At 44.2% G+C, this 23,797-nt stretch overlaps 2 protein-coding genes across 2 annotated transcripts in view; one reads left to right on the forward strand and one right to left on the reverse strand.

The window, feature by feature from the left end:
* Window positions 1-7,171, reverse strand: part of serinc3 (serine incorporator 3) — a gene marked incomplete at both ends in the record, with an annotated part of 18,727 nt that extends 11,556 nt beyond the window's left edge. The window contains one exon of the mRNA XM_084464179.1: window positions 7,133-7,171. Within this exon, the coding sequence (XP_084320305.1) occupies window positions 7,133-7,171 (39 nt within the window). The remainder of the gene's footprint in view (window positions 1-7,132) is intronic.
* A 13,829-nt stretch (window positions 7,172-21,000) lies between these two features.
* Window positions 21,001-22,953, forward strand: LOC311338856 (P2Y purinoceptor 1). The gene is made up of 2 exons (XM_084464184.1): window positions 21,001-21,825; window positions 22,302-22,953. Exons 1-2 carry the CDS (start codon window positions 21,064-21,066, stop codon window positions 22,539-22,541), a joined length of 1,002 nt encoding a protein of 333 aa, XP_084320310.1. The 5' UTR covers window positions 21,001-21,063; the 3' UTR covers window positions 22,542-22,953.
* Window positions 22,954-23,797: the final 844 nt, after the last annotated feature.

Genomic DNA, 23,797 nt, shown 5'->3' on the forward strand with positions numbered 1-23,797 from the left:
CACACACACACAGCCACACACACACACAGCCGCACACACGGCCTCACCCACACACACACACACACACACACACACACACACACACACACACACACACACATACACACACACACACGTGTTATTATGGCAGTCCATCGATCTCGATGCTGACGTCGCTGCAGGTGAAATGTACGGACTATCTCCTGGGCTGTGCTGCGGCGGGGCGTGGCCACGTGGCCGTGCAGGCCGACGCGGGGTCCGCAGGTTATTGCCACCAGAGGGACGGAGGTGCGTGGCGCTGGAGGGTGTGTGGGCCCCGCGGCGTGCTGACTGCCTCAGTGCCCTCCTCTCTGGGGCTCCTGAAGGTCAGGAGGTCCCTGGTGGCGGACCTGGAGGACCTCCAGGTACGGCCATCAGCAGCCCGTGACTCACGTGCCGTGCAGGTGGAGTGTTGCACTGCTTCAGGAGGGCTTTGAGCTCTCCGGCCGCCCCAGAAGTTGGCCATGGAAGAGGACGCGCCTGGGGAGGCGGCGGGTGGGTGGGCGTACGGATCACATGCCCAGCCCAGCGTAGGTGTTTCTGGGGCAAGGAGCGCGGCGATGCTAGGCGTGTCGGTCCGGTCAGAGATCTCTCTGTGTGTAGGGCGCCCTGTCTTCCCAGGACACAACCCAGGATCCTTTGCAGGCAACGGATGTGGAAGGCCTCCAGGGCTGGGATGTGCCTCTGGTCTGGGTGTCCGGGTGGCCGAGCCACACAGCAGTGTGCAGAGACAGACTGCCTGGTACACAGCTGCCGGGGGTGGAGATGGTGAGACACCTGTTCCGGAAGACCCTGGAACCAAGCCTGCCAAAGGCAGCGGAGGCCTGGCCGATGTGGACCTGGATGTCGTCATTGCACAACTATCTGTGTTTTCTTGAGGTTCATTTGGAGACCAACGGCGCTGTAAATGGAGGCGCCGACGTTTAACTCACGCTGTAAGGATTCTGGTGAGTGGGCGAGGAGAGCACAGGCGTCTGCATACTGTAGCTCTAAGATGTGTTGGGTGGTGGATTGTTGGCCACCAACACTCACACAGGCTTGCATCCCATCATGGAGCTGCTGCAAGATATTCCTGAACTTAGGCGGAACCCCCAGCTTCCCCAGCACTTCCCACTGCAGTTCCCGGTTCACCGTGTCGAAGGCCTTGGACAGATCGGTGAAAGCTAAGTACAGTTCTTTGCAGTGTTCTCTGCATTTCTCCTTTACCTGTCTAGCAACAAAGATCATGTCCGTGGTGCTTCGCTCTCGCCTAAAACCGCACTGGGACTCTGGTAGGATGTTTTCGGCAACATGGGATGCTAAGTCAAAGTAGCATGATCCGTGCTAGCACCTTCCCCGCAACTGCTAAGAGGGAAATGCCTCTGCTGTTACCGCGGTCTGCTTTGTCACCTTTGCGCTTGAAGATTGTAATGATGTTGGCATCCTTCCAATCTTGCAGGGTTGACTTCAGATGACCAGATGGTGATGATCAGCTGGTGTAATCTGCGGGTGAGGAGGTCTCCGCCATGTTTCAGGATTTCTGCCGGGACTCCATCAAGGCCCGGGCTCTTGTTGTTCTTTAAGCCAGCGATGGCTTTCCGTACCTCCGCAGGGGGAGGAGTCCAGATCGGTTGGCAGGCATGGGAGGTCGGCAAGTGTGTCCATCGGGGTTGGATATGAGGTGTTCAGCAGGGTGTTGAAGTGCTCAGCCCATCTGTCCAGGATCTGTCCCTTGTACAGGATGGTACCATCTGCAGATCTGACCGGGGTAGTGTTCTTCCTGGGCCATAGGTAGACTTGATGGTGTCATAGAAAGCGTGGGAGTTGTTGGTGTCCGCGTGATGCTGTAGCTCGCTGGTTTTGACCGTGACCACACACACACACACACACACACACACACACACACACACACACACAGCCTCACACAACTTCAAAACTATGTATCTAATATACTTACCATGAATAGAAAATCAATAGTGTTTCAATACAGTAAAATGTACCAATTGTGTACCAATGTCACAATATTATGACCAAACGAATGAACTCTAAGCGGTACGCAGCTGCTGGATTACAATCCTATGCTTTGCTCGTTGGGCCAAACGTGACAGACTAACTGTCTGCTGGGAGTTTGACAATAACACGGTGGGAGGGTTTAAAGACGATTTGAGTTGTTTGGGTAGAAAATAATCCAGCAGATGTCTCTCAATCAACCAATCAGGACACAGCATGCTGCAGCCTGCTGGAGCAGCCTTATACAGCCCTGACTTAGCACTGATAGCACTAAAAAGAATAATTAAGTAGGACTGCAAGCAGTCCCTGTGGTGTTCGGGGTGGGCTTAGCTCAGGAGGTAGAGCAGGTTGAGGTAGAGCAGGTTGGGGTAGAGCAGACCTAGTGTCGATGTGTCCCTGAGCGAGACACCTCACCCTGACTGCTCCTGACCAGCTGGTTGACTCCTCCGTCAGTGCGTGTTAACCGTTGTTAGTCTCTTTGGATCAAAGCGTCTGCTCAACGCCCTCAGTGTGAACGTGTTCCCCGCCCGCGCACCGCTGCCCGGTCCCTGTTTCAGAGAATCACGGGGGCAGTCACTACTCCACCACGCAACCAAGGGTCTGCCTTTGTTCTTCAACACTGTTCGTTTTTTTACCCCCATGACCCCCATGTGCACACGCACACGCACACACACACACACGCACACACACACACACACACATAACCGCACACACACACACGCACACACACACACACACACACACACACACACACACACACACACACACACACACAAGATACTGGTTTAATAGTAGATGCTGTTTATGTGTGAATCTGATTTGATTTTCATTATAAGTCGGACAGAAAGACGTTTTTTTCTGAAAATGTCACTGTACAGAATTCCACATTTGGCCCAAATAAAAATGCTAATACCTAAAGCCCACAATAATGATAGATATCCACAGATACACTGAACTACAGGAGCTCATTGCATTCACATGAGTAAAAAAACCATCACGTTATCTAGGGCTGCTCGATTTTGGAAAAAATGAGAATCACGATTTTTTTGGTCAAGATTGAAATCACGATTCTTCAAACGATTCTTATTGAGTTTGAAAATAAAACGCATTTATTCTGCATTTCGGCAAAAAAAACTCACTGTAACAGAGTTTTCAAAATTCTTCAACTACACAAAATGTTCAAATAAAAAAATAAAAAATGTTCAAATTGAAAATAATAATAAACTTTCAATTAATAAAATAAATATACTAGAAAATCAAATAAGACAGAACAACTTAAATTAACTTAAATTAACTTTCTCGTGTTTAGTACACTGACACATTTTTTATGTTTTTTGTAATGTTTTTTGTAAACGACACAACAAATTGCATTCTGTAAATTTATCCAGTAATGGATTAAGGCTGGAAGGACTGGCCTGGCCCATCATACTCAGAACTCACTGAAATTAACTTTTTTTTTCAAAAAAAAAAAAAATATTTTTTTTTTTTCGTTCCAACTCAATTTTCGTTCCAACTCAATTTTATTAATTTGGAGATCGTTTGACCCAAGAATCGAAATCGTGGTCAAAATTCGATTAATTGCACAGCCCTAACGTTATCTCATAATTACAGATAACTATCTCATAATAACGAGATAACTCTCATAATAATGAGATAACTATCTCATAATTACAAGATAAGTATCTTCACTGATAGTAGTCACCACATGGTAGTAGGGTAATGATGGATGCTGCTATCTGCAATTATTTACTCCTTGGAACAAGGCACTGGGAGACACACAAGACATACAAGTATATCCATCCATGTAGTTATCTTGTTATTATGAGACAGTTATCTCGTTATTATGTTATTATGAGATAGTTATCTTGTTATTATGAGACAGTTATCTCGTTATTATGTTATTATGCGATAGTTATATCATTATTATGAGAGTTATCTCGTTATTATGAGTTATCTCGTTATTATGAGATAGCGATATCATTATTATGAGAGTTATCTCGTTATTATGAGTTATCTCGTTATTATGAGATAGCTATATCATTATTATGAGTTATCTCGTTATTATGAGATAAGGTGATTTTTTTTTACTCATGTGAATGCAATGAGCTTCCGTACTGAACACTGAACCCTTGAAATAATTTTTTGTCCGGGTCTTCAGAGTGTCCTTCTGAGGAACTTCCAAAACCTATGTAAAAACTGTGATGGAAAAATTCACATGTTGCTACCTTTAGTCATATAGGCTGTACTACCTTCCTCCTCAGAGTCAATCTAAATGTTAACCCTTGTGCTCTGGTCCGCTGTCCTACCTTCCTCTGTGGCGTCTAAATGTTTCTCTGTTTTCATGTGTCTTTTAGCTTGGTGCTGTCTTTCTTGTTCAGCGCTCATTTGTAAAAGAGACTACTGTCTCAATGTGAATGCCCTGGTCAAACTAAGGATTAATAATAATAAATTTGTTATGGGTCGCCGGCCTACCTTCCTTAGAGTCAACCAATAGTGTTAACCTTCGTACTTGGCTAAACCGGTCACAAGGGATAGGACCTCTCAGGCACTCTTCTGCTGGATGAGAACACAGGCAGTTCTGTGTCTTGGGTAAACATTACCTGATTTGATTATTGACATCTGCAATGTGGGGAGGATCTGAAAACGGTATAAATAACACAAACTGTATGTCTGGACTCACTCTGCTAGAGAGGAGTCTCATGTATGCATGCATTAAAGCTAGGTTAATTGTCTACAAGTATTGTGTGCTTTTTGCGTTTAGAAATCTCATCTGTCCTAGACGCAATATCTGTTAAAGGAAATTGCCACGACAAAAGCCATGGAGTTTGCGCTACAGAGTGTGTGTTACTGTGGTCGTAAGCTCCTCCTTCTCTTAAATGAGCACACTGTGACGGATGGACTGACGGTCTGGTCGTGGTGAAGCTTTGGGGTTTTTTACTCACGCGTGCATCTGTACCCTAGACACACTGAGGCTTCAGGAAAAAAAACCTTGGTTTCACTTTAGACCAAACTAAACGCATACACACACACACACACACACACACACACACACATACACACATACAGACAAAGACACACCACAAACACATACACACACACACACACACACACACACACACACACACATACAGACAAAGACACACCACAAACACATACACACACATAATTACAGACACACACACACACACACACACACACACACACACACACACATGCACGAATACACACACACACACACACACACACACACACACACACACACACACACACACACACACACACACACACACAATGCATACACACACACACACACACACACACACACACACACACACACACACACACAAAGACACACATACACACACACACACACACATACAGACACACACACACACACACACACACACACATGCACGAATACACACACACACACACACACACACACACACACACACACAGACACACACACACACACACACACACACACGCACACACAAATGCATACACACACACACACACACATAGCCACCAAACAATACAGTAACAAATGGGGCCTACAATATATCAAAAGATAATGGACCAAAATCCAGAGATTGAGTCCCCTCTGGGCAGCAGTAGGGGACGGGGGGGGGGGTGATGTCCTGTATGTCTGGACCTTCACCTCTGCATTATGTTTGAAAACCGAAAAAGTACAATATTGATCAACAATGTATATAAAGTAATCATCCCACCTTTTTTAAACATGACTCATATTGCTTCTTGTGTGTGTGTCGGTCCGTGGGCCTGCTCCGCCTCACGTCCCGCGCCCATCACATGACGGGCCTGAAGCTCCACGGTCATCACACTGATAACACACGTATAGGTCCTGATCTAGACGTAGGAAGACGTATTCTTATACACAACAAACCCTATCCCAATATAATCCGACATAGTTATATATATCGGGGGGTGTGCAGCTGAATGTTAAAAAGAGAAAGTGGAAGACAGAAAGTGACACGATGCCACAGCCTCCTTCAGAGACTCTGAGCTCCAACGGACAGAGCGGCTCACTGAACGCCTCACGTGGCCCTCCATAACACTTCTAAAAGTCTTTCTCCCTGTGCCGCCTTCAGGAGACCAGACCCTGGCCTCTGGGCCGCTAACAAGCTGATACCAGACAGACAGACAGGCAGACGGGCAGACAGGCAGACAGGCTTAAGGAAGCCAGTAGGTCAACACGATAGCAGCCACCCGGCCCACGACACACCGGTCGCTCTGAGCAGCGCGACGTTTTATCTCACTAGAAATCATCGTTCATTTTTGTTGAAAATAATTCAGCTCAATATTTCCATCCAACAAAACAATGATTTGTATTGAGTTTGATTTGTTGAGTTGAGTGAAATTATTAGAAAAAATATAATTTCAACAGCCCTACTATGAACCTCAGTTGTAGTAGCATGCATCGCTGTTCATAATTGGGGTTGTATATCTAATGATATGATGCCGTCCCCTCAGGCTGACCCCGTTGTTTATTCCAGCCTCTAGGATGCAGGAGTTCTGGAAGCCTATTAAGCTCCAGCGGGACACCACACAGCTAATCCATGAATCACGTGGACACGGAGGACCTGTGCGTCAGGGGGTGAACGCGTGTTGAGATGTGCATCCGATCCCAACACGTGTTAAGGGCATTCTCGTTTGGCGCCATGACCCTGGCCACAGGTCTTTCGGTGCAGGGCTGCCAACTTTTGGGTTTTGGCCGGCGTGAGATTCTGTAGAATTTTGTAGGGAGAGAAGGGGGGGAATTGGGATTGTTCGGGGGGGGGGGGGGGGTGTCATGTAGGTATGGCCTTATAGTTCCCTTTAAACAACCAAAAGACAAACACAACCCAGCCGGCTGCTAACGGGAGGAACAGCGCGTAAAGAACCGGTATCACACACCACGGAGAACCTATCCAACAAATGTGAATGAGAAGACGCGCTAGTGGTGCGCATCGCGGTGATCTTCATCAACTTTGACCCAGTAGGACTGCGCGCCACCGCTCCTAATGCGCCATGACGCACGGGTAGTACAGCACAATAACAGAAGAAACCTGGCCAACGGGAAGACGAAACACAACATGAGATCATATTCAATACTTTGACTCACCCAACTAGCGCATGAGAGAGCTGCCAGTACAGCTGCCATCCCCGTGGAGTCAGCGCACTGGAGCGCAGAATGAAGTCCGTCTCTTCCTGGAGTAAAGCCCGCACCTTATCCTGCCCTCCAGGTTGGGTTCACAACCGTGTGACTAAACCACGTGAATGAGATGTTTGATCCAAATACATCTGGAAGAGGTCTCACGGATAGTGATGAGATATGCGCTCAGCTGGTTGCGCGCTGCTGTCTGTCACTGTGTCTCTTCAGTCCAACTGTCAATCACTCCTCCAGGCGGTGTGTTGACGTCATTACGCACTCACCACATGGACACGCACATACGCATGAATACGCGCGCGCACACACACACACACACACACACACACACACACACACACACACACACACACACACACACACACACACACACACACACACACACACACACACACGTGTGTGTGCGAACCTGCATTAAACAAACGCCTGTAATTGTGTTGGGCAGCATATCATCATTAGAGGGTGGAAGATGTCCGGGGAAGCTTTTCATAGGTATATGTACTATAAGAAAAGTAGATATTATATTAATCCATTATAATGGTTCGGGCTGAAATATCACCTCAAATGTTTTGTTGGTTTAGGCCAAGCTATGGTTCTATTGGATTCGAGTTGGCATTTTAATCAAGGATGCATCTTACAAAATGACATGAAGAAAATACTGATAACATGACTTTGGTCCACTTCTGGAGTTATTTTTGGTTGGGGTTCTCTGTCATTGGCCCCGCAATTACCAAAACCTTGGATAATATTCACAATCAAATATGTATTCAAACAAAACGGGGAAGATAGTAGGAAGAAGTTATTATTATAAAATAATAACATTTGAATGTATTTGATGAGCCTATGCAGACCAAAGGTCCAAACTGTGCATCTGATGTCATCAGTTTATGTAACACTGTTGTAACTATGTAAGAACCGAATAAAATAATTATTGTGTAAGCGTTTGTAATAATCATTTCTACATTTTTACAGCATTTGTTACAGCGGCAGCATAGAAACATACATAAGCGTGTTGTTTCTGCCCTCTAGTGGTGTGTGTCGTGTAGTTCAGTGGTTCTCAAGTTGTCAAACCTCATAACCCACATGGGTTATGGGTTAAGTTCAATCAAAAAATGTATTACCAATATTTCAGTAATCAACAATGCCTTCAAGCACTGCTACTGCTGCTGATACATTGAGCGAACAAAAGCTGCAACAATTAGGGCTAAACTCAATGCAAAAGTAAGACATTGATGCATTATTAAATAGATAATTCATGGACTTCACAGATTAAGGTTTGGCATCTGCTCTGCGACCCACTCGGTACTCCCTCGACCAGCCTGTTGAGAACCACTGGGGAAGCTTAGTAAATGTAGTTTGATCTGAATCACAGTTTTTGGTATTTACATTTTTCTTGATTGAACACACACACAAACAATGGAACAATGCACACAATTCTGAAAACGTGAAGCTCATGTATCAACTACAAGACTCCAGACTGCTAAACTCTAATTCCATTGTTTTCACGCATACAGAAACAACCTGAAACTCATGTACCAACTGCAAAACCAATTCTGCTGAACTCCAAGCACATTTTCTGCTATAGACTCAGATTCCCATTCCAAACCACACATTTTTCACACCACTACACACAATTCTCTATATCTTGCACATTCTTCCTGAATTCCCTCTCTTGGTGTTCACACAGAACACACTGCCAATCACATTTCTAAACTCCAAAGGCTGTTGTGCAATTAGCAATCTGCAATTTGCTATAGAAGTGTCACAGAAGAAAGACAATGACACTAAAGTACATTGAGCAGTATCACTCTATGAGAATGTTGATAATGGTGATGACGAACATCATCATGATCATTATGGTTTTCATCATTATTTAGGATATCATCCATCTTATGGTGGATGTACTGGATATAAGTATTGACCCTTATGGGTATGTATATATGTATGTATATATGTAGGCAAGTGTATGCATGCAAACACACTGTATGTATGACACTTGTTTGTTTCTAAGCTTCTGCCCCTACCCTTTGGTTGCGACCAATAAAACTGCATTCATTCGTTCATTCATTCATTCATTCATTCAGATGTTTTGTTTACAGTATTGCCTATTTTCTGTTATCTCTTTCAGTTCATCCTGCTTTCATCCTGTTTGCTGTGATTTACAGTAGACTGCACATTTTGGGTACAAATACAGTATTTGTTGTTACTGTAAAGTATTGTGTGTTGTTTTCTATTTGAGTGTACCTAAAAACATTATGGTAATATTTTACACCCAACAGGTGACAGTGTAACACTGAACATGCAACAGCATAATACTGATGAAGCATTCATATAGTATTTCCATTCATACTATCGTGTTTTCCATTCTGCACACCAGTGTTCAATGGGTGCTTAGAAAGGTCTACTCATATGATGGATGTGTTTGTCATTTGAAAAGAACATACCATTTAGTGAAGAGTTAACACTGTTTGAGGCCAAAGTGTGCTTTTGCAAGAGAAGTGTAGGATTTAGCATTTTGTGTGAGTTTTGAAATTTTGTTTAGGGTTTTGAGAAAGTGAGGTAGTCTATCAGGAAATGTGTTTAAGCAATTGGAAAAAACTGTAATATATATATACATGAATATATAAATAAATCAAAACTAAAAACAGTTGCAATTTGATGAGCAGAGATTTAACACCAAGTGTTTAAAAACAGAAGCAGATGGGAGTACCTCTAACTTTAGTGTTTCTTGCAGAGCGTTCCGAGTGCTAGGGGCATCAAACAGGACGGCAGTTTTGCCAAGATCTGAGCGCACTCTAGGAACCCTGAGAGTGAGCCAGTGGTTGGATCTGGTTTGGTAGGAACCAAGATTCCACTGTAATATGTGTCAGAGCATAAGAGAGGCCTGAGGGGAGCTCACTGTGTTGTCGATGAGCTCCTCTGATCAGGATCAGAGGTGGGACACAGACTGATTTACATGTAGATCTGTTTCACCTCATTTATATTCTTATTTTTTGTTGGCCTACGGAAAGCTTTTTTTGCGTTCAGTTCAGCTGAACATTTTTACTGTATTACAGTAACAAATAAATAGAGAGAGAGAGAGCAGAGAGAGAGGTCATGTTTCCCGAAGCTCCGCTAGGCAGTGGCAGAAACTACTTAATTCATCGTTCAGATCTACTTTATTTTATTTTATTTCATGATCATAATACTTAGTTTCCTGTGTTCTCAAGTTTTGAACTGAGTTCAGAGTGAGATTTTGGCGGCGGCGGTGGCGGCTGTGCCGGTTTGGTTGGGGTGGGGACGGGGGTCTGATATGATAAATTAGGGTGACCAGATTTGGGGGGGGGGGGGGTGGGGGTGGGGGTAAAGTAACATGTGACTGATACAAATGTTCACAGACATGTATGATAATGTTCTTTATTGGCCCTTAACACTAATATGCAGAAAAAACACTGCCTCAAAATGATATTGGCCTAAGCAACAACAGTGAGGGATATACTTAATAACACATAATTCTAAAAGAATAAAATAAAAGAAACGCAGCGTAAATTTGATGTGAACATGTTCGAGGCTTTAATAAAACCCTGGACGATTTTGAAATTCCGCCCGACACATTTTTAGGTCTCAAAAGAGGACATGTCCGGGCAAAAGAGGACGTCTGGTCACCCCACGTACGGTAGTGGTGGATTTCATGATTCGTTTGAATGAATCAGTTTGCGTCGGTCAGTTCGCCAAGAAGAGTCGTTCATTCGTTCGTTCGTTCGTTCACATTTCCGGTAGCAGTGAATCATGATTCTCAGTCACTGAGTCGGTCAGACTCGGCTCCTCCCTCGTTCTCGTTCAAACGAATCACGAATGCACGTTCTCAGCCGAGTCGGTCAGACTCAGCTCCTCCCTCGTTCTCATTCTCAAACGAATCACGATCGTGCAATGGTGCAAACGGTCATCAATCAACACAACATTAACTAAGTTCCTTTTAGCTGAGGAGTGCTTCATGTTCTGAATCGGGATGTTGTTGCCCGGCTGACTCTCGTGGCTTCTCAGTCCTCGAGTCTTCACCGCTAAACACAGTCAGTGAACGAACGGCGACTAGTGGGTGGAGCTGGGAGTCGAGTCTCGGAGAACGAACAAGACGAACGACGACGAACGAGAACAGCGAATCAGGTCGGTTCGTTAGTTTTAAAGAGTCGTTCGTTCAAACTGATTCATTCGCGAACGAGCCACCACTAACGTACGGCGAACCCATTTGATTCCTACCTGTTCCACCGTTATAAAATAAATAGCGGCGCAACTTGGTGGGCGTTGTCCTGGTCATTTCTCTGCATGAGAAGTAAGAAGTGTGGCGTGTGAGCGTGTGAATGGGTTGAAATGCGTGTGTCTCACGCCCAATGCGTGAGACTTGAGAGCCCTGTAGTTTGTTTCCGTCTACCTCCATCGCTTGATTCAACAATACATTTGAGACAGAGACCGACCATGACCCTGTCACCAGAGAGGCGAGCTGCGCATGCGTCGGCCACCTGTGCACCCCTGAGCCCCCGGATGCGTCCAGACGGACGGTGCGGACAGAGACGGAACAAGAACCAGTCGCCACGGAGGCGAGCTGTGCATGCGTCTGCGACCGCCACCTCGAGCCAACAAGGGCCCATCCCACAGAAAGCAGATGAACCAGACACTCTGATTGTAGGAGACTCAACCATAAAGGATATAACCGGTAAGAAGGTCAAAACATGCTACTTCCCAGATGTGACGTTAGTGATGTCAACCAGAAACTAGCCACAATTAAATCTGAAGAGGGATTTCACTGAACTATTGGACACACTGGACAAATTACACATTAAGTCATCCATCAGTGGACCCATACCAGCAGTTGACAGGGGAATGAACAGATTCAGTCGTCTACTTGCACTGAATACATGAATACTGAATACATGGCTCTCCAGAGTCTGCAATGAAAGAGGAAGGGGCTTTATTGACAATTTCAACTTGTTCTGGGGGCGCAAATATCTTGTCAGAGCAGATGGCCTACACCCAAACAGGTTAGGCTCAAAACTGTTAGGGGACAATCTTCTCTTCTCGCTATCCCACAAATCTACCCTGCCACGGTCTTACACACAGGCCACAGTCAGAGCACAGGTTGAGAAGAAGCGAGACTACAGCCTCCCCCACACATCTACTCTGCCACTATCTGACACACAGATAGCAGACAGACCGCAGACCTTGAAGAGAGACAACAGCCTGCCCAACACCATCGACACCATGCCTTCCCCCGTCGCTGATGCAGGAACGGACACCCCCCTCCTCTGCACTCCCCCATCGACGATGACCGCCAGCCTCATCTCTCCCATAGCCAGAACGGGGTCAGCCCAATGGTCCCACAGCCCAATGGTCCCACAGCCCAATGGTCCCACAGCTCAATGGTCCCACAGCCCAATGGTCCCACAGCCCAATGGTCCCACAGCCCAATGGTCCCACAGCCCAATGGTCCCACAGCTCAATGGTCCCACAGCCCAATGGTCCCACAGCCCAATGGTCCCACAGCCCAATGGTCCCACAGCCCAATGGTCCCACAGCCCAATGGTCCCACAGCCCAATGGTCCCACAGCCCAATGGTCCCACAGCTCAATGGTCCCACAGCCCTATGTTCGCACATTTCAAAGGATTTTTTTTCACTGAGAATTTTGAAAATTAGGCCCAATGGTCCCACAGCCCTATGTTCCCACATTTCTAAGATTTTTCTTATTTCTAAGATTTTTCTCAAAATGAAACCCTATGGTTCCACATTTCTAGGACATTTTCAAAATTAGGTCTTGTATTCCTTATATTTCCCTTCAATGTATGCCCTATCCTCCAAGTAGATTTTTGGAAACACTTTATAGTAAATTAATGAGTAATTTTTCCACAATATTTGGTGAAAAGCATAGCAGACAGGGTTAGGGTTGGGTTAGGGTTAGGGTTATGTTAGGGTTAGGGTTAGGGCTAACCCTAGCTCAATTCCAACAAGATGTTGTGGCTCAAGTGAGGCAGGATCCAATGGTGCCAGTGAAATGTGGGAACATAGGGCTGTGGGAACATAGGGCCTAATTTTGAAAAAACTCTTAGAAATGTGGGAACATAACTGGGAACATAGGGCTGTGGGAACATAGGCATGCTCCCGCCATAACATCAACTCCAGCTCCACTGTCTCCTCCCTTTATGATTTTCCAGATGAACTTAAAAAACTGAGAAATGTTGGCATCAAACTTGCATCTGTGTCAATGATACCATCACCACGTCATGGCCATGGCTAACCCTAACACCCAAGCGGAGGGCGCCCCAGCCCGCCCCCTGTACTGATAGTAGTCCTGATTATTACTGAGACAAAAAAGGGTTCAGCCGTAGACACAGTATGAAGGAAGTTTTGCATAATCTGCTGAACCCAAGGTTGCCTACGTCAAAACATGGCAACTTTTGCATTCCTGCTGTAACCACTAAGAGAGTAAACAAAGGGAAACTTAGACGCGCTGCTAACCTCACAAATCTCATACCTATTCCCTCCAAACCAAAATCAACCTTAAAGCCTATCAATAACACCATCAGGATGGGTCTACTTAATGTTAGGTCTCTTAATAACAAATCACTTTTGATTTTATTACCACTTCTAAACTGGATTTTATGTTTTTAACTGAAACATGGCTAGAACAAAATAACAGTGCAACCGTTCTGATAGACAGCTCCTCCCAACTATAACTTTTTTGATGTATGTAGATCTGGAAAAAGAGGTGGAGGGGTTGCTGCTGTATTTAAAAATGTAATTCAGCGGAAACAGATGTTATTTGGTGATTTTCCATCATTCAAATACATTTGTGCTGTATTGAAATGCTCCACCAGAGTTCTCCTATTGATTATTTACAGGCCACCCACATACTCTGCAAATTCCTTCGATGACTTATGAATGAATTCGATTAATTATTGTCTAGCATCTCTACAGACTTTGACTGTCTAGTTATAACTGGTGACTTCAAATTTTTTTTTTTTTTGGCCTAAAACAAAACTTCATATTCACCATGACATCTATAAAGAGAGCCTCTGTGCCTACAATTTAGACTTAAAAAGTGCTAGAGAGACATTTTTCTCCAATATCATTGAAACCAATACTAATAATGCCAAAACCCTATTTGCAACTATTGACAGACTGACCAACCCCCCAACACAAATTCCACCTGATCTCAATTCCACACATATTATACTGATAAAATTGAAGGCATCAGACGTGCCATCAATATCTCCACTTCAAACAAAAATGTTGGACTACCACCCTGTTCAGGCAAAAGTAACATGGCAATGACATGCTTTAATTTCATAGACATGACATCTAAAACTCTTGTGGAAACAGTAATACAACTAAAAGCCATCCACCTGTTGCTTTGATACTTTACCTACCAATCTCTTTAAGAATGTTTTTGCCTAGCAATAGACATATTTCAAATAGTTAACAACTCTCTCCAATCAGGCAATTTCCCAAAAGCCTTAAACTGCAGTTATTAAACCCCTTTTAAAAAAGCAGAGCCTAGATGCCTCTATTATTAACAACTACAGACCAATATCAAATATACCCTTCATAAGTAAAATCATTGAGAAAGTTGTCCTCCAACAACTTAATGACTTCCTGGCATCAACTGGTTGCTATGACACATGCAATACTTTTGGACAGATTAGAAAACTGGGTGGGGCTTTCAGGCACAGTCTTAAATTGGTTTAGGTCCTACCTACAAAATAGAAACTACTTTGTTTCCATTGGCGACTTTGTATCAGAATCAACAAATGTGACATGTGGAGTCCCACAAGGTTCGACCTTAGGACCCTCTTTATTCAACATCTACATGCTCCCACTAGGGCAAATCATGCAAAATAACAAATATTGACCATCATTGCTATGCTGATGACACGCAAATCTATGTATCGCTATCACCAAATGACTATCAGCCCATAGATCTGTCAAAGACTGGATGTGCCAAAATTTCCTTCAACTAAATGAGGACAAAACCAAGATAATTGTATTTGTTGCTAAAACGGAAAGGCTTAAAGTAACCCAACACCTTCACTCTCTGTCCCTGAAAACCTCAATCAAAGCCAGAAATCTAGGGGTTATCATGGATTCAGATTTACATTTCGACAGTCACATCAAATCAGTTACAAAATCTGCATATTATCACCTTAAAAACGTAGCAAGACTTAGAGGGCTCATGTCCACCGAAGACTTGTACATGCCTTTATCACTAGCAAGCTTGATTACTGCAATGGTCTCCTTACAGGTCTCCCAAAAAAAACTCTAAGGCAACTACAGCTTTTTCAGAATGCTTCTGCTAGAGTTCTAACAAAGACCAAAAAATGTGAACATATAATATATATATATATAATACAATTCTTAAATTGTTACATTGGCTCCCTGTATGTCAGAGAATTGATTTTAAAATAATGTTGCTAACCTATAAATCCCTACATGGTTCAGGGCCAAAATATTTCATTGATATGCTTCCACTATATAAGCCTTCTAGACCACTAAGATCTTCTGAGACCAACCTGTTAATTATCCCCAAAGTAAACACGAAACATGGGAAAGCAGGATTTAACTATGCAACAAATAGCTGGAATAAACTCCCTGAGGATTTAAGACTTGCCCCAACTCTGACAGCTTTAAAAACAAGACTGAAGACTTTTATGTTTGCTTTAGCTTTCTGCTAAATCTTAAATCCTCAATGCTTTGTTAACTTTGCCTTTATATGCTATCAATTTTTTATTTTATCACTTGCTTTTTAAATTTAATTTTATTATTATTTTTATTTTTAACTTTGCCTTTATTTTCTATTTTTACCAGAGAGATGCATGATCTGATACCAGAGAGACTGTTGTTCTGGGTTGGAGTCCCAGAGAAAGGACCAAGTTCCCTCTAGGTCGGGTTGGAGTCCCTACGCAGGTATCAGAGGGATACATGATCTCATACATGAACTTTGAAGTATTTGAGACCCGAGTTCTGCCTGGGTTAGAGTCCTAGAATCCAGGTTGGAGTCCCAGAATCTGGGTTGGAGACCCAGAGAAAGGACCGAGTTCCTTTAGGTCGGGTTGGAGTCCCGACGTGGGTACACCAGAGAGACTGTTGATCTGATCTTAAATACGTTGCACTTTCTAAAATGCTTTTTTAACTTTGCCTTTATTTTCTATCTATTTTAATCTTTTTTTTCTTTTACTTATCTATTATTTTCTTTTATTGTATGACAATGTTTATATGTGAAGCACTTAGAGTCTGCCTTGTATATGAAAAGTGCTATATAAATAAAGTTGCCTTGCCTTGCCTTGTTACTTTTTTGTACTTGTGATCTGATTTCATCATTACATCCCCCAAAAGACAGTCTAAACATTTTCTTACTTACCAAAATAGGTAATATTGGTGTATTCTCAGAACAATGTTGCAGTATCAACTATAGGTGTACAGTATGACTCTGGAAAGCTGGGATTGTGAGTTTAGCCCATTGCAGCTCATTGGATAGACAAATATGCATTGTATCCTATTCTGATACAATTGTGCCAATGCAATATTTATATGATATATTCACAGTATTGTATTACAATATGGCAACAGTCTTTATACTGTATGTACCACCTAATTGCAACTTTAAAAAAAGAAAGCTACTAAACAATTTTATACATTTGAATATGTAACATGGCCTCATGAAGCCAAAACATATGTAAACAGTATTTTGATGGAAGTGTTTTAAATTGACCACACCAGTGTTTAATTGATGCTCTCTAAGAGATATTCATATGATAGCTGTGTTTATCGTTTTGGTGGGAAAAAAAAACATTTTTGAGAAGAGAGAACATGGTTTTGAGTTTTTAATTTTGAAAGAGATTTGTAGAGTTTTGACAAAAAGGTTAACTTAACTTTTGTGTTGAGAGTTTTGAGAAATTGAGCTAGAGTTTCAGAAAACGTGTTTAAACGATTGAGAAACACTGTAATATACTAACAACTAACAACTTCATATTCTAAATAAATATTTGTACCATAAATAGTGAGCAGCTGTGTTTAAATGAGGCAGAAAATGAAGAATATGTTGTAAACAAAATACCATGGAGAGAGAGAGAGAGAGAGACACACACACACACACAGACAGACAGACAGACAGACAGAGAGTGAGAGAGAAAGAGAGAGAGAGTGATGGAGAGAGGGAGAGAGAGAGACATAGAGCAAGAGAGAGAGTGATGGAGAAAGAGAGATAAAGAGAGAGGGAGAGAGTGATGGAGAGAGAGAGAAAGTGATGGAGGGAGAGAGAGTGAGAGAGAGAGCGAGAGCAAGAGTGAGAGAGAGAGAGAGCAAGAGAGCGAGAGTGAGAGCGATGGAGAGAGAGAGCAAAAGAGCAAGAGAGAGTGAGAGCGAAAGTGCGAGAGAGAGCGAGTGAGAGAGAGCAGGAAGCAGGTTTTCTAGGTTGCAGCCAAACGGTTTAATCTGAACCACAGATGCTGGGTTGTATATCTCAGTCACGTTGTACTGAACATTTCCTTCCTGGCATTATTCACTGCAGAAAAAACGAAACATTTTCAACAGATTGGTTAGCTCTGTGTTGTGGTCCGAGGTGGTGAACTCAAGGTGTACTTGAATGGACCAGACCTCAGACAGACTGTCCTCGCTCTGCAATCTCAGTCTGTCTGTCACGCTGTCCAGCCTCAAGGGACGGACCACAGATATCCATCATTATTAGCAGAATTAACAAGGTTATCAAATCACAACATCTGGCTGCATCCCCATCCCTGGTTCTGTTAGGGTTAAGATGCTGTCTGTGGCTCCATGGTTCTGTTAGGGTTAAGATGCTGTCTGTGGCTCCATGGTTCTGTTAGGGTTAAGATGCTGTCTGTGGCTCCATGGTTCTGTTAGGGTTAAGATGCTGTCTGTGGCTCCATGGTTCTGTTAGGGTTAAGATGCTGTCTGTGTCGTGGTGCTGATATTGGCTGAATGCCAGCCAAGCGTTTGAGTGGCCGACGTCTGAGTTTGAGGAGGAGGAGGTGGAGGAGGTGGAGGAGGAGGAGGAGGTGGAGGAGGAGGAGGAGGAGGCGGAGGTGGAGGAGGTGGAGGTGGAGGAGGTGTAGGAGGAGGAGGAGGAGGTGGAGGAGGAGGAGGAGGAGGAGGTGGAGGAGGTGGAGGAGGAGGAGGTGGAGGAGGTGGAAGAGGCTGAGGAGGTGGAGGAGGTGGAGGTGGAGGAGGAGGTGGAGGAGGAGGAGGTGGAGGAGGAGGAGGAGGTGGAGGTGGAGGAGGAGGCGGAGGAGGAGGTGGAGGAGGAGGAGGAGGTGGAGGAGGAGGTGGAGGAGGAGGAGGCTGAGGAGGTGGAGGAATGGCCTCCACTCACACTTTGTCTTCACCACTTGGCTTCAAAAGTCTGTTTGTTAGCGATGATGGTTCCAACATAAACCGAATCACTCACAGACACACACAGGATTCAGGACCAACACCCCTCCCACCCATTCAGCGTGTGTGTAATACCATAATCAAGTTGACAAGGGACTGGAAAAAAGGCTTGCGGAACTTTGGCCACCCAGAGTATGAACCGAAAATCACCAAGGAACCATGTGAGCATGTCAAGTCTCAATGTGGCCAACATAATCAAAGTACGCAAGCGACTCCAGAACACGAGTGCATAATGGTGGTGTTTCCTTGCTGTGGTGCAGGGATACCTTTTTATGGACGCCCTGCGGAGTTTATCCTCCTGGTCACCAGACGGACTACTGCTCAACAGAACATCACGTTAGATACGGATAGGAGGCCGCTGCCTGTGTGAGAGTCATGCTGCTGACTGTCTCTGATGTGTGCTGTTAGCCCAGCTTCTCGCTATGCTAGCAGGTAATTGCAATGCTGAGATTTTGTGTTAGCTCCCTCCAACGAGATATCTAACTTGACTAAACCTTCGGCCACTAATGATGCCATATATATAATTACACGTCAATTACATGTCATTACGCTATTAAAAAGCCTTATCGGCAATATTGATATTGCAATTGTTTCGTATGGAAATCAATTATTTGTATGACCTTTTGGGGTCCTCTGGCTGTGGAGCTGCTCTTCCCAGTGGTCTGCAGAGCGCTCCTCACACATCACTACTCTCCCCACGTCCCAGCGTGGGCCTACCACCGCACGGTGCCAGCTCCTACATTAGCACCGGTATGTACACATTGCTTCATTGTTCTGCCGCGGCAGTCTGGGACAAGTGGGAGCAAGCCAGTCAGAAGAGCTGGCCGCTGATTGCAGGGTCGATTGCAGGGTCGATTGCAGGGTCGATTGCAGGGTCCCAACACCCACTCTTCAGGGAAGAGTGGGTGTTGGGAGTCAGAGATTATTGTCTTTGCTTTTTTCTTAACTGCCTGTTCATAGATGGTCTGTATAGGCTTGTATACTTTCCTCCCTACGATTTTCGTCGCTGTTTTGTGCATGCCGGCCAGTTTTCTTTTTAGCTTGACGGTTAGGTTGCCAAACCATGTGGTGATCCCATATCTCATGATGCTCTCTACAATGAAAATCATCACGACGTGAGGCTGCTCACGCCGTACAATCGTAATCTTCGCAAAAAATATAGCCTCTGTTGCAGTCTGTTGCACAGGTTGTCAATATGTGTCTTCCAGCAGAGAAGATTATCAATATGAACCCCTAAATATGTATATGAGGATACCTGGGTGATTTCCTGATTTTCGATGACCACTGGCTCATGGTCAGTCACTTGCCTCGGGTCCAAAACCATCTCCTGTGTTTTGGTCACATTTAGAATAAGGTGGTTGGTGTCACACCACTTTATAAATAGGTCTATCTCATCCTGGTACACAGAGGGGTCCAGATCCTTGTGTAGAAGGCTCAGGAGCACAGTATCATCTGCATATTTCACCATATAGTTGTTAGGGTGCACAGCCCTACAATCATTGGTGTACAATGTAAACAGTGTTGGTGATACAACACAACCCTGTGGGACTCCTGTGTTGCAGTCTGACAGTGTTCTGTTGACCTTCACTTGCTGTGTTCTATTAGTTAAAAAATAATAAAACCATTTGATCAAGGTGGTGTTTACACTCATGTCTTCGAGATTCTCTAAAAGTATGTGAATTTGCACTGTATTAAAAGCTGAGCTGAAATCAACAAATACAATTCTAGCATAAGCTTTTGTGTTCTCAAGGTGCTTGGAGATATTTCATCATCAGTGCTGCGTTCCTGCTTAGATGCAAACTGGTACACATCTAACTTTGGCTCGACATCCTTCATGAGCAGGGACACAACACATTTTTCAAAACATTTCATAACAATCAAGGTGAGAGCTACGGGACGAACATCATTGTTCATTGTGGCACACAGTAAACAATGATTGTTTACTGTGGCACTGGGCTTTTTAGGCACTGGAGTTATAATTGGCTTCTTGAGAGTGTTGGTTTATAGGCCTATCGATGGTTAACAGCGATTTTAGATAGTACAGATTACAAAAAAATAAGGCACAGAGTACAAAAAGAGAAAAAAAGTATATAATAGAATTTAAAAAATAATTTAAAAAAAAATAATTATAATAATAATATAATAAACAAATTAAATCTGTGTCTTTGAACTCTCCATTTTCAACGCCCCTATACACACTGGTGTATTTGAAACAAATGTATGCATATCAGTGACTTTTTTTTCCACAATAATGCTTTCATTTCTTGCAAATAATTTGTAATAAAAACGACAACCCAAACATGACTACAATATAATGACATGCCATGGATAGAAAGTAGGCGTGGTCTTCTCTTTGGTTTCTCTTTGACACTTTTTAAGTGAGCAGATGAGTAGACTACCTCAGAGCGAGTATGTTATCTAAAGACAAGGAGTGCATGTCCTGGGAGGCTTGACTCACTCTAGTGGATCAAAGATGTTGAAGATTGAACCGGTACCGAGTAATTTCTCGTGTGGTGCGATAAATTTGGATTTTACGCACGCCTTCTTACCCACGATGTTCATCCTGGTCTTCATCTTCGGGACGGTTTTCAATGTCTGGGGTCTCCGGACTGTGTACAAGGGCTGGAATAATATGGGAAACATCAACGTGTTTGTGCTGAACCTCGGAATAGCGGACTTGTTGTATGTTTTTACGCTGCCCTTTTTGGTCCACTATTACGCGCAAAAGAGCAAATGGACTTTTGGAGCCGCCTTCTGTAAAGTTACCAGATTCTGCTTCAACCTCAACCTGTACGGCAGCATCGGCTTCCTCACGTGTATCAGCATCTACAGGTACCTGGGCATCGTCCACCCCATGAGGGTCATGGGGAAGATCAGCACCAAACACTCGGTGGTCATCAGCGCCGTGGTGTGGACTCTGGTCATCATCCAAATCCTCCCAGATATGTTCTTTGAAAAAACCCCGAGCAATTCCTCCCAGTCGTGCTACGACACCACGGAGGACAGCCTGGTCGAGAAGTACCTGTCGTACAGCCTGGGCTGGAGCATCACGGGGTTCGCCGTGCCCCTGCTCATCATCCTGGCCTGCTACGGCCACGTGGTGGTGGTCCTTGCCACGAACGCCAACGTGAACGCACTGCTGAAGCAACGGTGTCTGAAGCTGGTGATCATCCTGACCATGCTGTTCGCCATCTGCTTCATCCCCTACCATGTGTTCCGCTATCTCAACCTGCAGGTCTGCACCTCATTACTTATTATTCTTCGGTCTCGGTGGCTATTCCCCACTATTCACTATTCATTTGTTTTTATTTGCGTGACGAGACCGTCACGCGCGATGAAAACAATTTCCCGAGTTTGAGATCTCAATCATGGGTTATTGCCCAATATCCCGAGATAGCGAACTAATCAAATTGCGCTATCTTAGGAGGTTCACGTGTAGCATATACTAATACTTATTATCACTCATTACTGATTACCACTGTTTTAGTTTCTCTTGTTATAACTTACCCTACGTAATTGTATTATTATGATCTATTATTGTGATCTATGCTGCTACTTACTTTTACATATTTGTATTTTGACTTATCTTTATTTGCTTTATCTTGTATTCTTGCTGCTATGTGGCTGTTGAGGAAGCACGCCTAAGAATTGCTCTCGTGTACTCCTGCGATAAGAGGTAATTCATAAGAGTGACTGATTCTGATTCTGCAGAGCAGGAGATCCAAACTTCAAGGGGTCTGCCACGCCAACTTCAAGAGCGTGTACATGGCGCACCAGGTGGGCAGAGGGCTGGCCTGCCTGAACAGCGCCCTCAACCCTCTCATGTACTTGGTGGGAAACGACGATTTCCTGATGCGTTTACATCATCTGAACCAACAGGCCAGACTGTCTCTGGCCGGCTGGAAGGCCGCCGTCCTGTACCACAAGCCCTCGGAGACGGACGTGTCTTGACACTGGAGATCCTACAAACTACAACAATACTTTTTTTTGCATTTCTGTATCTCTTACCCTTCTCCCTGTGTTTCCTTGCCTTAAAGCGTTTGTCATGGTCGAATATGTGCTGTTTACAATCTAGTTCATGATAATGAATGTGCTTTAGGAGATACTCTGTGTACATAAATCAGTGCCTTGGGACATAACTAATGTATGTCCCTCAAATACTTTTTGGAATAACGGCCTCAAATGTATTCTTTTAGCTTGTCAAGCTGTGTATATAAAGCGAAACCATATGCCACATCTGGCTCATAGTGTGATAAGTGTGTGTGTTCATGGCGCCTGGTCAGCCCTGATGAAGAAGAGATATAGTCACCTTAAAGTTACCTTTCACAAAGGACTGCTTGTGCTGTGGCGTGTGTGTTCTTGAATAAAAGCGTGTTTTTTATAACCGTGTGTGTAAGAGTGTTATGACTGTTCTCAGAGGAAGGGTGTCGTGTGATCACGGAAACCACAAACTCAGCTCCACCAACGGGCCTGGTTTCGGCAAGAAATGAATCATTGTCGCAAAACTAAAAAAAACGATTTGGTATTAATATGCATTGCATGACTAATAAATCATTTCGAAACTATCCAAAAAACGAATGCAACAATAAGTGATGAATTGGTCAACAGTAGCATTGCAAAGGCACCGCTTCTGTTTTCAGTTTCAGGGTGAAGCTGTGTGGTTCAGCCCTGTGCACTTTATGACGTGTGTTCTTGTGTGAACAGATGTAGCATGTGTAGTCCCCCCCCCCCCCCCCCCTTCTGACTGCGAAACACTTCCAGTAATCATGTTATCTGAGGATATGGGCCTGATCCAAGCAGCAGGCTGGGATCTGTTGGATTGTGGCAGAACTCAGGCGTGCGCTTCCCTGGAACAGTTCCCACAACTGCTGATTCAAATCTCAAGGACCGACTTCAGTCCCTGGAGGGGGGGGGGGTCTAAAGGGGTCCTCCTGGTCGTCTCAGTCTCTTTGGGATCCTATGGCGATAATGATTATGGCGATAATGGTGATAATAATAATCATTTATGAACCTCACTCCAAAGGCTTGCAGATCCAAACCGTGTCGTCTGCATCACACCGTTGGCAGTGGGCCCAGTGACCAAGCCTCCACATCGAAAAGGAAAAAAAGGGCTCGTCTTTTACTGTAAGTATACGTAACGGATGCCAACTAGCCTGGGCTAGCTGGCGGTAGTACGTTTGTAAATCCTCACACCCCCCTAGCCTTAA

Source organism: Micromesistius poutassou (assembly GCF_964030765.1).
Source record: "Micromesistius poutassou genome assembly, chromosome: 2".
In the NCBI taxonomy this organism is placed as follows: domain Eukaryota; kingdom Metazoa; phylum Chordata; class Actinopteri; order Gadiformes; family Gadidae; genus Micromesistius; species Micromesistius poutassou.

Excerpts from the sequence above, each read along its gene's own strand:
- LOC311338856 (XM_084464184.1), top strand. The coding sequence starts at position 21,064 with ATGTTGAAGATTGAACCGGTACCGAGTAATTTCTCGTGTGGTGCGATA. Across the intron at positions 21,826-22,301 it reads TCCGCTATCTCAACCTGCAG|AGCAGGAGATCCAAACTTCA; the intron begins GTCTGCACCTCA and ends CTGATTCTGCAG.